General features: G+C 40.1%; 1 protein-coding gene across 8 annotated transcripts in view; it reads right to left on the bottom strand.

Annotated features, from left to right (window-relative positions):
- Positions 1-2336: 2336 nt before the first annotated feature.
- Positions 2337-15710, bottom strand: part of CHN2 (chimerin 2) — a 67189-nt gene continuing 53815 nt past the window's right edge. For 4 of the 8 annotated variants that reach the window (XM_086614329.1, XM_009984542.2, XM_009984546.2 and 1 more), the window contains 4 exons: positions 14796-14873; positions 7686-7823; positions 5920-6025; positions 2337-2534 (listed from right to left, as the gene is read on the bottom strand). In XM_086614329.1, coding sequence (XP_086470455.1) covers positions 2363-2534; positions 5920-6025; positions 7686-7823; positions 14796-14873 — 494 coding nt within the window. In that variant the 3' untranslated portion in view covers positions 2337-2362. The remainder of the gene's footprint in view (positions 2535-5919; positions 6026-7685; positions 7824-14795; positions 14874-15710) is intronic. The other 4 variants (XM_009984543.2, XM_009984548.2, XM_009984547.2 and 1 more) reach the window with 2 other exon arrangements.

Genomic DNA, 15710 nt, shown 5'->3' with positions numbered 1-15710 from the left:
AGCCAAGACAAACGTGGACAATTCATTAGATACTTGTGTTTTAAGATGCAGAATCATAGTCCTCCCTCCGTCCAACAGATTAGAGACTTCTGCCCTCCAAAGATGCTATGCATGGGTATTTCTAAACATGCTGCTTTGTACTGCCATTGAATCCTCAGGATGGGGCATGTATTGAAGACCCCAGACTATGAAACATGTCAAAGCTACCAGTTAGCTCATGGTACAGGGAAAGGGAGAAGCAGAAGTAGATTGGTTTGTTTGTCTTCCTGCAAAACTAAACTATGGTGCTAAAATACTATTCTTAGCTTAAAAAAATAACTCATTACTGAGCTGACCAGAAAAAATAAAGAAAATCATTGTTAGTCAAATGACTGCCTTCAAGGGAGCGGAAAAGTGCTCTGATGGCATTGATTCTTGCAAATTGATTGGATTGATATTGTGATTCTTTACTTGCTTGAAGTTTTACACAGAGGTAGTTCAGGGTGGTTGCAGAAAATACATCTGTGCATGGGCTTGGCTGTGGTAGTATGGGCATCCAAGTGCCAATCTGAAACTGCTGACATTCAGTAAAACTGTTCTAAGTTTTCCAAGTAGGAAAGTTTCCAGCAATGTCAGGACGGTAATCGGCGATTGATTTTCATCTGGCAGCTTGCCATGTGGTCAGTGACAGACACCAGAACTCTTTAACACATTTAATGGGATTTTTCCTTCCATTTACACTATCATAAATTACAAAGCATATTTCACTTCACAAAATAAAACCATTTCCAGATCATTTTTATGACAGTATTAAGTAGTACATAACCTACAACAAATAGTCCTGTACAAGGCAGGAGGATCTATGGAAGTATTGGGAACTCAGACTATTTAGCATTTGCTCTGCAATCTGGGTTAATCTATCTAGCCCTTAGTTATTTCTCTAGAAGACAACAAATTTACAGTCATACCCTCCAACTCCCTTCATAATCATAGTTACACATATTTTTCAATTTGAATAGAAACATGTGCTCCCTGAAATAATTCAGGAAACTGCATCACTGAGTTACCAAGCATATGATATAAACAATCAAGATGAGGGATTATTATTTTTTTTTTGTATTGAAAATTGAGTTTGGTAGTAAAGTATGTTGATTTTTCTATGCTTGCAGAAACATCTCATGCTGAGAAAAAGTTTTAACATTAGGAATAAGTTGCAGTTAGACTATGAACTCTGTAGGTCAATGTTTGTGAAGGGAGAAAAATATTAGAATTTGGTAATAATTAAATTTACCAACTCCCACATTTCCTACACATTCTTTCTTTTTTTTTTAAACAAACCATCAGAAAACACATTCAAGATAAATACCTACATTTTTAGCAGATTTACTGTACGTTTATAAATACAGAAACATGACAAAACATAACTCGATTTTTACAGAAAAACCAAATCCTTCATAATTAACCCAAAAAAGTGCTAACTTTTCAACAAGGCCAGAAAATATCCAGTGTCCCAGCATCACTTAAGTTACATGTTACTGTAATCCAAGAAAGATCTGGCATATGAAACTGATCTACCACCAGGACTTTTGAAAAATTCTCAACACCATATTTTACATGGGAGTAAAAAAAAAAAAAAAAAAAAGAAGAGCAAATACTGTATGTTGTGGGAAGTATCAAATGGCTAAAAGTGTACAGTCTTAGGATGCTAGTCCTAGTCCCTAAATGCAAAGAAACCTAAGGAAAGCTGGAATACATAAAAGAAAAGACTTTAAACACTTGCAATAAAGAGGTATGTCAGGATAATACTGCATTAGTGGTAATTGTTTTCAATATATCATAGCAAAAATGCAGGAAAGAATTACGTGGAAAATAATCAATGCACCGCATTGATTTATAGTTTGCTAAAATAAAATGGCATTCTTTCAGCTAGGTAAAGTAAAAATATCTTTATAATATAGGTTCTGTTTCACAATTGACATATATAATTATGTCTCATGGAGAGGGAAAAGTATAGGCGCATACAAGTAACACTGATTAAGTACCTTTTTGCTTCTCTAGCCATATTAAAATATGTTTTGTGTTTCTTAATAAGTTAACAATAAAATTGTTTGCAACTTCTCAAAACAAATATACATCTGAGGCAAGGCAAAAGATACAAGGTAAGAGGATTTTTTCTGACCTTTTTTTCCCTTCTACAAAGAGGCATATGTCTATGAGACATAGGCTTTCCCTAAACATTTTGGCATTCATCTGCAACTTTGCAGAAATTGAAGTGCAGTCAAGGAACTTTTCCTTTATGTTTAAAAAAATTTAAAGAAATGTTGTTTTTCATTCAAACTAATTATTTTAAAACAAATAGCTTTGAAGATATGTCTCTCTCTGTCTAAAAGAGAACATCTTCATTTTCTATTAAAATCTGCACAATTAACTTCTGGTACCGCATGTCATTCAGTGTAGCAAGGGTACTGTCCTCTGGAGGTCTCATTAAAGTAGGCCCAAACACGATTCCCAGGTTTTCAGCATTCATAAAATTCTCCTTTTCATGCAAGGTAACCCTAAAATAGGAAAAAAAAAAACGAATGGAAAAAAAAAAACTAAGTAGTTGTTTACTTCCCAGAAGAAAAGAATACATACATCTTAATCTGTAGTCCTGCTTCACATCAAGCATTGGTAGATAATGACATTTTTCAGTAACATTTTTTACTTTTACTCAAAATAGTAACTGTTTCCACAGCAAGTACAAGGCAACTACAGTAAGGCTGTGATTTCCAGTGCCCTTAAACACCCTTCATGCGACTCTTAAGTGATTTTTCCATGTAGCTATTCGTTAGAGTGTAAGAATTAGTGGCAATTGCTTTTCTGAAAAGCATCATCATGATTTAAATGATGATGTATGTAGCTGCTCTACAGTAGCTACAGTTCTCTGGCATGTTGTATTTGGTGTGCATCAGACTGGAGGTGTGGACGTGCTTCTCGAATAGGAACCCAGATTTTCTGTTGATTACTGGTGACCGCCGTGCTTCCAGCTTGCAGGGACCCACACGTTCACGCGTTTCTGCCTTACTGGCTGCCTCGGGCCAACCGACAGCTGAGTGACTCTGATTACTCATTATACTTTAGCACTGTGCTGAATCCTGGAGCAGTCCAGAGAGGTGGTTTGCTAAAGTCAGACTGCTACAAATCCCATCTATCCTTGACAGAGAATAGAGGCACTTCTAGGAAGGACCGCAGGCTGTTTTGTTCCCTGATGCACATCATATAACGTAAATACAAAAAAAAGGTAGGCTACGTGTGGCTCGAGCAAACCTGGCTGCCAAAGACACAGAGAAGTTACCCCTTAGGCCTGCTGGGAAATGCAAGATGTGCTCAGGGTTTCCCTCCAGGTAACAGAGCTGGATCACATCCGTATTGTCCCAGCAAGCCTTTGGAATTTGAATTTGGTCTCAAGGGTGCTCTCGCACTGCAGTATAGAGACAGCTGTGGTCCCTTAATCGGTCACAGTCCCTCATGGACCAGATACTTGCAGTTACTAAACAGAGTACAGGTGAAGTTTCACATCTCCTCCATACACAACACCTCTACCAGCGTGGAGCACATCTGGTTTTGGAACCAGCTCTCCTGGCAACAGCTGAGATCACCCCTGGCCATGGCAATTCCCAGCTGGGCAGCAGTGGATTCACTCATGCCATCAGGGGAGCACAGAGCCTGAAACCAAAGGTAATCTGGTCTTCCCCTTGTTTGTAAGGTCCTTATATATAAGATTTTTCTTCTACTGTTGGCTCACTGCAAAGAGTGGCTCTATCACAGAAAAACACTGTTGCTCTTTGCTTTCAGGACAGAAGTCCATTAGTGCCTCTACTCACAGACACATTGTCATCTTCTAGCACAGGTATGTTAACTGTGCTTTGCAAGGAGAAAAGATAAACCAAGGCTGCCTAGCCCAAGACACCTCTGTGGAAGTGTATATGTAACACTCTGTTTTCCACCTGTGGCTGTATGCAGCAGAGATGTGGAACAGCTGTGGGATACCACATACATCTCACTAGCACCTCTGTGTGGAAGAGTGGGTTGCACGGCCTGGGTTGAACACAGAGAAGATTCAGCAGCGCAGCTTCACTGCAACATCAGCATGGATGGAGTTGTATGTATTTCGCCACAGGGGGGACTGCTCATGCTACTGTATTTCCTCCAATTTTGAGCAAAAAGTTCTCAGAATGTTCCATTTGACTGAAGAAAACAATTAATTAATTGACTGACAAGCTCATTTTTCATTGCTGATACTTTTCTCTGCTGGATCTTCCTGACTAGACTAGGTTATTCTTTCAATGGAGGAGGAAGAAAGACAATATTAAGACAATAAACAGATTCAGGGAAGGTACCTCTAATTTTTCAAAAACAATGCAAAACTTACTCAACTTTGATTTAGCTCAATTTAGTGTCCCTTCCATTTGATAAAGAAATATGAATGCTTTAAACAGCAACTGAGTGCAGTTGCTTTTCTGTGGAGAAACGGTGTTGGTGTAGAGGCTGTGATCCCGCAGTGATCCTGCAGTCCATACACAGACTCCCTGACACCAGGGCTGGAGTTGGGACTCTATGTTTAATTTACAGAACAGGATAGTCTGAACCTAAAGGATCCTTCCCTCTTTTGGATTCAGATCTCTCTGATAGATTCTCCATAGGAATTGATATGCACTTGATTTCCATGCAGACGTTGAAAGCTGCGATTTGGGAAAGGAGAGGGAATTCATTGTGTGACTTGCAGGTATTTGAGAGAGAAAGCTTAATCAGCTGTTTGGACTATATTTTGTCTCATCAGTAGTTCGGCTCAACAGCTGAACCAAAGCCTGTACTGTGCAGTTCATAAAAAAGAAGGAAAGCAAGTCAATACTTGGCTATTAAAAATTTGCTGCCGGAACACGAAAGTGCTGATCCTGTATACAGGTTGCTTGCCTACAGCCTCTACGGGCCTTCTTAAAAGCCAACATGGTTCATCCTGAGTTGTCCATGCATATGTGCTGACGATGGTGGGTGTTTGCACATCTGATTTCTGCACAGTCTGAAGAAGCTCCTGCATGCCCAGGTAATGTCTCATCGAAAGGTAAAATTGCTCAGTTGTAATGGCCTGAGCCGATTCAAAATGAGGAAAAGTCTCTGCATAATGAGAAGTTGATTGAGCATGAAATGCACTTCACACAAGCTCTCTGATTCAATTTTACGTGAGTTGAGGTCTTTTCCTTTTCATGTGGGCATTAATATTGCAGAATAGTGCAGATCAAACCCGGAAAATACTCCAAATTTGCAACTGTGCTGCAAGTAGTGGGACAACTAAGAAGAGATCAAAAATGAAATCTAGGCACTTTCGAAAATTTTGTATGTCTTATGATTAAAGAAGCTTTGGAAAGCAAATGAGGCAGAGTGTGTTTAAAACCAAAAGAGCTAGGAAATAACTGGTAAGGGCCTGTATTGCTTTTACTAGTCATATAAAAATAGGCCTTGCTTGATTCTTGGCTTAACTGTGATGTGAGCAAACAACTTCTAAGAGACAGCTCTTTCCTTTTAGGGTTATCGTTCAGGAAGACAAATCAGGAGGTAAGGAGAGGCAGAAGCAAAGCATGATCAAGTGACTTGCTGCAGCACATCTCTGAAGTACCTACCATTCTGGTATTTTTCAGATATTATCTGCCTCAGAGAAACGTGGCAAATCTCAATTAACTCTTCAAAGGCTTGCAATGATCTGCCAGCAAAAGGATCTGTGCTATATATGTGCATGGCTTATATGCATTTACACAAACATAGCTTGCCTGTTTATTTGTAACATTATTGTTTTACTGGCAGTGCCCTAGTGGAAGCTTTATTGGTACTTTCAGTAATATCGCTCTTTCAAAGCAGAAAATGGTTAAGCTCTTCAAGAATTATCCTACATGCCGATTAACTCACTTTTTGAGATGAATCATTAGGTATCTAAGTGTCTCGTAATGAGCAGCAGGGAGTAACATCAACACTTCATGTATTGCTTCTAGTCGTTCATCAGGATTGGAGATTTCTGTGAAAACACCAAACAGGATTAATGTTAATAGGGCTTTCCATTTGTAAACACCAATAATTCAGGAAGCTAAGTTATTATTACGGAGTCATTTACAAGCCACTGACTGCGCTTGGAGGGATAAATATTAAACTCATAAACATGGAGCTTATCAGCAACTTCTGTATCGTCAAAAATACAGGCTTTACAAAGAAATCAGCAACAAAGACCACCCAATAGTTATCTCTGTGGTCTGTAGCTCTATCTACAGGCCTGTATAGGTACAGTATCCGAGCTTCATTAAGTGTTTCATAATACTCTGCCTGGAACTGACTCTTTAAATCTTACATAAGATTACTTCCATTAGCCTTCAACACCAGATGGGAGTGTGGATATATGCTTTAGAGACCGTGCTTGAATATGTAAGTTTAGCTAGAGATTGAAATGACATGGAATTACATGAACAAAGATTTCTGAACATCTTTAAATATGTGGGTATCAGTGATCAGAGAGCATCAGTGCTCATTTGGCAGTCTCTGAAAATCTGAGCAGGTTTTACATGTCTTTTACATGAAAAGTATGGATTCCTAAGCTGTGAACTGAGTCAGTTATATTTGTTGCATGACTTTCCATACAAATGGCACCAGGAGCTTGAAATTTTAGCAGATTAAGAATCTTTATGCCCTGCTTTTAAGACATTGGTCTATTGACGTGATAGGAACTGCTTTCTCTGGATGTGTTCTTCATAGGACTACTGATGAGCAAGAATAATTGCTCTGCCAGGGAGGAAGAAGAGAGCACAGGACAGAGGTATCTGTGGTTGTATGGGGAGTGCAAGGGTGGGTAAGCCAGAGGGGAAGGGAAGGCAGCACAGTCACACAAACAGACCACCCTTCCTGCTACTTATCCGTATACTGGGTGACATTTCAAAATGACTAAGGATATTTTTAAGGAAGAAAGCATGCTACTTCTTAGACACCTCAGGTCTTTGACGTTTTTTACTAATAATCTGATTTTGATGCAATCCACCTGGTGAGTTTTCATGAGTAACTATCATTACGTGGAAGGCTGTGCCCTGGAGAGCAGAATTTGAGGCAAGTCTCAGCTCTCTCTGCCAGCGTTACAGCAATGAATGCAGCTGTCCTCCTCCCTCTCTGGTAGTGCATCCATGACCTGCCAACTCTGGGCAGAGATAACTGCACATGCCTCCCATCTGAACACAGGTTAGATACTGTAGGATCTAATGAACAGTGGATGTGCCTGAACTGTGGGGCAGGTGTGGTTTGTGGTGTGCCTTGTTGCTCTGATCCCTCACTGACTGAAGGAGGAGACATGCTTGTCAGCAGCACAGATTTGTTGCCAAAGGAGGCCATGATATAGGAGATGGGGAAAATGGTGGGGGAATGAGAAGCATCCTCAAGGTTCACACTGCTCACTCATCCCTGACCCATGTATCTGCAGCCATGATGCCAGCCCTGGGATGGCGTACCTGCATGATGTCCCATCTGCAGTAACATTCAAGCAGAAGTTTCACATGAAAGAAGGACGTGGCAGAGAAGTAATGAACAGAACAATGCCCTTGCTTCCAATTTGTTGTCTGTCTTATTTTTCTTTAATGTGGACAGCTTTATGGATGGGAAATGTAATTGAAGATCAGTACAAATTACTATGCAATACTTACTTGCTGCCTCTATGAACTTGGAATAGGTGTCGTAGGTGATCACGGGAATCGGTAAGTCTCTGAAGTATAGCTTCAGTGCTCCAGCAATGATATTTATGTCTGGATAAATACTGGCAGAAATATCAGCCTTGTCACCATCTAGAAAAGGAGGAAGAAATGTTTTTGAAACCAGGCTAATTTTGACTGAAGCAAGGCTAGGCTTCTAATTCAGATTTATTGTGCCCAACCTGACAAGAAAAAAACAACCTGAAAGCATTTGGAAGGCTTAAATGAGAATATATTGCTACCAACTTTACAGTATATGAATGAGGAATGGTAGTTTCTTTATCTTTTAGTAAACAATTTATTTGCTACATCTTTTGGAGAGGCTGGTGTTTACATCAACAATGTCTGCAGTGTACTATCTCACACATAATGTTTTCATGTTGGATGAGAAATCAGGTTGTTACTATATTTATTGAATTTGGTCCATTTATTCACTGAAAATAAGCTATTAATAACTTGTTCTGATGTATTTTGTATCCACAGAAGAATGCACAGGAGTATGAACCATTCTTTTCATCGTCACTTGGGGAAACAGAAGCACAGGGAAATAACATAAATTTCCAATGACCCTCAGGAGACCAGTAGGAAAAAATCAAAGTAAACATCCAAATCTGTCAGTCTTGCACCAATCTATATATACTGATTGGCTAGTAAGAAAGCCGCCTTATTTTCTGCATGTCCTCTAATGTCTTCATATTTGACTTATTTATTTATAGCAAAGATTTGAATTTAAATAGACATGCTATGGCATTTAGTTATACAATTTATTCTGAAATGTGGATCGCAATTTGTTAAATGAATATGGATACTTGTAATGGATGAACAGCTAAATAGATGAATTATGCAATTGAAATGCCATTCATTTTGTTTGCCACATATTATAACACAGTTAGTCAGAACTCCATTACGGAGCACTTTTAATCAGAAGTGTTGCTGGTAAGCCCTTGACTAACTCATGGCTTGCAATGAGTGAAATTACAAGAACACGCAGTGAGGCTGGATCACTATTATTTTTCAAGTTCAGATGACTACATCTGTTCCATACTACCTAGTACCCTCATACCTACATTTTTCTCCAGACTGAGAAATTTTCCTGTCCTCCCCTCCTGAGGCCTGTCCTTGGCGGTCTACCAGTAGAAAGACAGGGTAGGACACTGGTTCAAGTAGGGGCAGAGGCTGTCTGGATCTAATCCACAGCTTTACCTCAGGCTTCTTTGAGGTCAGTTTTACCCCATAGTCCTTATTCCCCACCTTTCAAGTGAGGATAATGGTGCTGCCCTCGCAGGAGGTGGTGAAGGTGAGGACCATACGGTGAGCAGGGCCATGTGAGGTTATGCTTGCCTCAACAATGGAGAGGAGTTTGCTTGTATCTGCCAGGAGGTGCAAGCACAAGCTTGGGCTGTTACCACCGAGGTGCTGACATGCTGTAAAGCCATCGCCTTGCTTGTCTCGCAAGAACTAGTGCTTGTAGACATGCCCTGATACAGACAGATCAGTGGGTGTGCTTGATACACGGCATCTGTGATGGTGATAAAGGCTTTCGCGGCAGAGTAAAAGAGTTTATATTAATTATAGACATTTTATACAAACCTATGGCATTAATCTTGAAGTGATACGTCCTGTCCAATGTATGCACATAATTCTCATTACGACTAATAGCACTACATGTTCTCATCAAGAGGAGATTATATGCTTAAGTGTTTAAAACAAGCAGCCTTTCTTGATGCAGCTGAGCAGTCTGAATACATCCATCAGCATTTAATTTAATACAGCATCAATAAGCCCTAGGAGGATGTTTACACTGCCCCAATCTTTTGTTTAATCCACACGTTCCAGGCACGGTAGCATTAGTCTTGTAAAGCTTTGTGTGGAGAGCTCTATTTAATTGATGGACACTGAGCACTCAAAACGCTCCACTGAAAACAGATACCTCCAAGGAGCCAGCAGCTGCATGAGAACAGATACAGCAAAGCAGAAGGTTGCATCTATTATCCAGGTCACCAGTACACTAAATGGAACTGTTATTTATTTAGTACTTCTACAAAGTAGCCCAGCAAGCTTCCTTAAAGGGGCACTTCAGCTAGAAGCACTTCAAACTACATTGTACTTCAAACATACCTCTTATTTACCTATTCACTTACTGCAGGAAAAATGCATTAATTCCCAAGTCAAAGATTTTTCTCTTCACTTCAGAGACAAATGTACACCCATTGGAAACGCACTGAAGATTATTTTAAAGTGAGTGTAACAATACATCCGTTGTGATATACCTACACATTTCTGCAGTGGGTATGTAACAGAAGGTGGATTTTTATTTTCCTTTGATAGATTTTGGATTCTTTTTTTTTTTCTTTTCCCTTTCAGTTTCAGCAATTTAAGGCCCTTGGCAGGCTGCACTTATTTCTCATCCTCACCAAATTCCTCGATTTCTATTTTAATTTAAACACACTTAAAATTCAAAGCACTAGGAAAGAAAAGTTAATTAATTGCTGGTAAAGTCGTGACACATAGTTTACAGAGGATCCTCTGTAGTAGCTTACTGTACGAACCACATCTATTTTATATGGTACCTTCTGCATTGCCACAATCATTTTCTTCACTCTTCAATACAGTAACTTTCCTTAGATGGTAATTAGTATTTTCAGTATCGTTGCAGTGGCCATATGTTAATACGATCTTTTTTAAAAAAATTTTGGATTACAAACGTATAATTCATTTCAGCTTTACAAACCTAACCCTACCCAAACCCCATCATTTCTCTTTCCTTGTCACTTTGACTCTCAACATATTTTGTCTCATTATGTTGAAGTTTGAATATCTCAGGACAAAGAAAGTCTTTATTCTGTTCCTTAAAGGTTTCAGCTGACTTTGGATGCCATAGAAATCTATCGATAGTTTATTGGAGAATGAAATGGAGTAAGTATTACATTCTTAAAGCCTCAGCTATGCCCTCTGAATACTGAATTACATTTCTACTTAAAAGTTACTTTTTCCTTAATGCTTTGTTTTTATTGCACAACCTTTGCCATGCTGATGTGCTTCTTTGTGGTTTTTCTTGGATTTGGCATTTGACAGGCTTTCACCTACACTGGCAAAAGAGTGAATATGAATTAGGATGTCTCTAAGTACTCATGTAATATTTAACAGCATAATATTTTTAGCAAGTGTATTGTACCAGCCAGTCATACAAACAAGGGAGGGGACAGAATGCACTGCTGACAATCGCAGCTCTGTGGGTAAAGCGCACAATGAGGGTTTTCTGGATGCCACAACGCCACAGCTCAACAATGCTGACAGAGAGCAACTGTCATTCTACAGCACCAACATTCACCAGATTAAATAAATCCACATTATTCCCCTCCTTCTCATTACAAAAATCACTAAAATGGAACATTGTCAGTGCCTCAGAAAGCCTAATGCTAATTTACAGTAGGGGTATTTACACTGCTTTGGCTTTTTGAAAGGAGTCTTAGTTTAAATCAGATGAGGACCAACTTAGCCCTGTTTTAAAACCAACTATCACAGCTTCATTGGGCCCAAATAATATCATGGTAGATGCCATTCTCTTCCCAAGAAGTTAACTTTCAAACCTGCCTTTGCTTTTCTGTTCTCGCTATAATTCTTTGGAAGGAACAAATGACTGTCCCTTTGGCAAAGCAGAATTAATCAGAGGGAAGGCTGGCTTCTCTTCATTGTGTGCCTTCAGCTGCACATGAAATCAGCAGGAGAGGTACCCTACGGCCAGGTCAGCCTCTGCACCTCATCCCTGTATCATACTGTCTTCTGGCTCCTGTGGCTTGATGAAGAGCTTGGGAAACCAGAAAGCTGGATGGCGTTATTTGAAGGATGCGTCCTGCGCATTAAATGGGAGGACTCCTCCCTTGTTTATTTTCAAATCCATTTATTAAGCTGTATTTCCAGAGATGCAAAAGCATCCTGGCATTCTAGCCAGGTGCCTGGGGACTGACTTGGTAACGATGGGCAGGGAGGGACCGCTGTAATGGCAGAGTGCAACGCGCTGCTACTGCAGACACCATGCTCTATAACCCTTCTCATAAACCCCTCAACTTCCATTTTAAAACTAGTTAAGGTTTTTATCTTTGCTCTTATTAAAAAGTTGTTTCAGAACCTTGCTTCCAGGAGGTTTAAAATGGTCTTTAAACTGTCAGACTACATTTATTCCTGGCCAGTGTATATCGTCTAGCATTGTGCTAGGATTATCCATTAGATTAGATAGTTCTCTTCTCTGGTTCATACCCCTGCTCTCACCTTCTCCTTTGTCAGCTAGCTATCCCAAGGTGTTTTAAAACACATTTATTTTCTGCTATGCAGCATGCTCCAGAGATGTCTGAGATAGTGACGTGGCCACAGATATGGCTGCTTCTGCTGCAACACCTGTCTGTTAACTAGAACTGATCAGGAATTTTCCATTTTATATTTCAGATACAAATTTTCCTTTTTTTTTTAACTTTGGAAAAAAAAATATGTTAATTTCCTATAGTGAACGTGGCAACAACAGTTCTGTAAAACTCCCACAAACTTCACTTTCTGAGCAGAAAATGAAATTTGAACAAAAACCTTTCAGGCGTTGCTGGAGGCAAGACCTGCCACCTGGCTCTCAGCTCCCTCTCCCAGCTCTGTCACCTGGGACAAAGATCTGAGATATTCCACATGCTTGGGATAGTCCACTCCCTGCTGCTCTGATGTCTAGGGCTAAAGAGGGGCAACTGGGCAGCAGAAAAGCAATGTTCCTACCTGCGGGGCTGGGATGCAGATGAGAGGGTTGGGTCCCTCTCTCTGTAAACTTGGATCTGACAGGGAAGCAAGCCCTGAGCTGTCAGGTTGGAAGCGTCTTGCCAATTCAACTTTCTGCCAGCTGACAACCGCCTTCTAGCTGCACAACCCACAAGTCAGAACAAAAAAAACCCAAGTATTTTTGTTCTCTTTAAATCCTTTCCTGCAAAAAAAAACCCTCAACTCCTGCTTCTCCATCTCAGTTCAGGGAGAAAACATTTTCAAAACTGTACAGTGAAGTTCTCAGCTTCTGGCCTCAGCAATACTCTAGTCATGCAGTTGTCACAACTTTTTCACTGTTCCACTGCTTTTAGCATTATTCATGGCAACACTCTCTCATTCCTTTCTTATCCCCTTTTCCTCACAAGATTGTTAAAAGAAGATGAAGACACAGCTTTTTATCAATTTATGCCCAGTGTTTTTTGTCACAGCCTGTGTATACAGACTTGATTCTTGCTTTCTCCGATTCCATGGTTATCCATGCTTTTTTTTTTCCTTTGAAAACCCAATACTGCTAGTGACTTTACTCTTCCTATTCCTAGGTGCTGCCTTCTTTGCCAGTAAATTACACTTCCTTTCTTGCTGTGGGTCTAATTCAATTGTGTATTGCCTCCAGATTATGCCATGAGTATAGGCAATAATAAAAGATACGCTGTCTGTAAAACTGAACTGGCTTCAATGGTTCGAAGCATTTGCAAAGGAACTACAGCTGCAGCAGTATTCAAGCCATCCTCAGACATAAATTGCCATCTGCTTTCTTCAAACTCTTTCCTCTTCAACCTGTGCTTCTCCTTCTGGGTTTCCTTCAGGTTGGTACACTTAGAGGAGAGTTAACACACAGAACAAAAGGATTTGCCAGGCCAGATCTGCCTGCAGGAAGCAGAGTGGGAGCTGTGGGGACTGTGGCCCTCTCAGTAGCACTGCTTCATGTGGCACACCTGCAACGTGTATCTTCCTGCGATAGCCGTCGTATCACTGCGCATTGCTTTCACCCAAATCACAGCTGACCTACGTGTGTACATGCCGATGTTCACAACTGCAGCATCCAATGCATTTCAAAAGATGTGTTATTTTTAAAGGGATATTTTGGTATAGCAAGAAAACAGCCACTTTGGAAATTCCTAGTTGGACTTTCTTTGCCAGTGACGTCTGTGTGACAGACTGTCTCCAAATAACAAAGTGTTCAGGCACAGTAAGTGTAAGACATGCCACTCATAGACCTTGCTAGCCCAGTCTAGCCTCCCCATGAGCTCCTAAATCGCCTTCCTGTGGGACCCCAGTCCCTGCCTGAGCGATATTGTAGCTGCCTCAAGCTGGATCATGGCCACGCCTGTGCCTGGCCATGCACCCTTCTGGTCGGTACCTGGACCCACAGGCTGACTTCCTGGCTTGACCTGGACCTGCCTTGCCCCATGGGTGTCTGACCCTATTCCCTAACATAGCAGAGGTAATACCTGAAAAAATCAAGTAGGAAGGAAAACACTATTTATGGGAAAGGAGAAGAATGTTTACGTAACTTTTTCAATGTACTTGAAAATGTTTTTTCTGTTGATGAAAGCACTTCTCTGCACCCACTAACATATATACTTAAAATTATTCCTGAGTACAAAGACTGTGTGCACAACTAGAACCAAGGTAATCGGCTAAATCAATTCAGAAGGGCTACTAGGATGGTAATCATGATTAACAGGCAGTGTTTAATTATTAGTTTTTCAATATGCAGTACAACCAATCTCCCCAATGCTCCTCTCGTCTGTTGTGCAGATGCAATCACGTGCACAGTGGTGTGGTGCTTTCTCCAAGGCTACATGCAGTGTGACTTTCCCGTTGGGAGTTCCTGGTTCTTAAACTCATAAACAGATTATCATATTGTAAAACACTGAGTCTACTAAAGATAGGACTAAGGGCTTTCCCCTGGTACTAGCTAGGTTCGTACTTGAACTAGGATCCTAGGCTGTGCTGCTTGGTTAAGCAATCATCCAGTCCCCCATCATAAGTCCTGCATCATAAGTTAAGCATCATAAGTCCCCACTTAGCCTTCTGCCTGCCATTAGTTACTATTAACTATTCCTTTCAACTATGAAATGTGATTTCTTCTTATGAAAAGCTCTACAGACTAATTTGAGAACTCAGAAAAGACTAGTTGCTTTCTGTACTTCTGCTTATATGCCAGTTTCATTTCCACAGTAGCTACATAAACACAAGCAGAACTGAGAAGCCCTAGAACTGAAACCTTAGATTAAAATTGTACAAGATTAAAAAATGGTGTACCTCGATCAAAGGCCATTTTCACATCTTCGATGTGCTCGGTGAAGCCTGAGACTCTATAGAGGCCCTCGGACTTTAAACCTGAAACAAAAAGTTCTTGGTTAACTTTGCTTCAGTAACCAACAAATATTCCGTCTTAAAAACAATAAAGCAAGAACAACAGATCTAGTGAGTGCAGCAAAATATTAATTAGAATATGAAACTCTGGAGCATTTAAGGAAGGATCAAAGTAATTTTAAGTTGTTTTTTAAAGTATTAAAGAATTTTAGAATTTATACTTTCTGATTTCGTTAGGTACACAGTTGATTATGTTAGAGGAAAATATTGCAATTCGCTAATGGTGCAGCATGTGATGTTAAAATGATTTATTCATTTTATGCGGGAGATTTTCCTGGATTTGGCTATAATTAATAAAGCTTTAGAGGTCTCCTTTCCTTTTATTAGTTGCTTGATGATAAATAACAATGCAAGTAAGGGACTGCCTGTCCCTACAAGCACATTTGTTCCCAGTTTTGCTCTCATCTTTTACTTATACACAGATGATACATGTGATGGATACGTTTCTTCGCCACATCAGTACATCCCTTATACAGTTCTTTCACCACAAGAGACCTGTTCACTTGCAGGACTCTCCCTCCATCACTCCAAACCAACATGAAACACAGGCCAGCCCAGCAGAGCAGGCAGTGCTAGCCAAGCAGAGTTACAGCCACATTATTTATTTTCATCTCAGAGCTCCTTATTGTGACTATGCACAGTGCTAACCTACTTGTAAGATCCAATACACCTTGTTTTCTTAAGAATGAAATCAGTATCTTACATAGTTCTACAGCAATTAGAGGAAGAAATTTAAAGATGTTTGAAAAGCAGAGAGCTGGCAGCAGATTTTATCTTAATCAATAAATGTACAAGTAAGTG

This window comes from Tauraco erythrolophus, chromosome 7 (genome assembly GCF_009769465.1).
Source record: "Tauraco erythrolophus isolate bTauEry1 chromosome 7, bTauEry1.pri, whole genome shotgun sequence".
Classification (NCBI taxonomy): Eukaryota; Metazoa; Chordata; class Aves; order Musophagiformes; family Musophagidae; genus Tauraco; species Tauraco erythrolophus.
The sequence above is the reverse complement of the archived record's forward strand: the minus strand, read 5'-3'. Positions and strand labels throughout refer to the sequence as shown.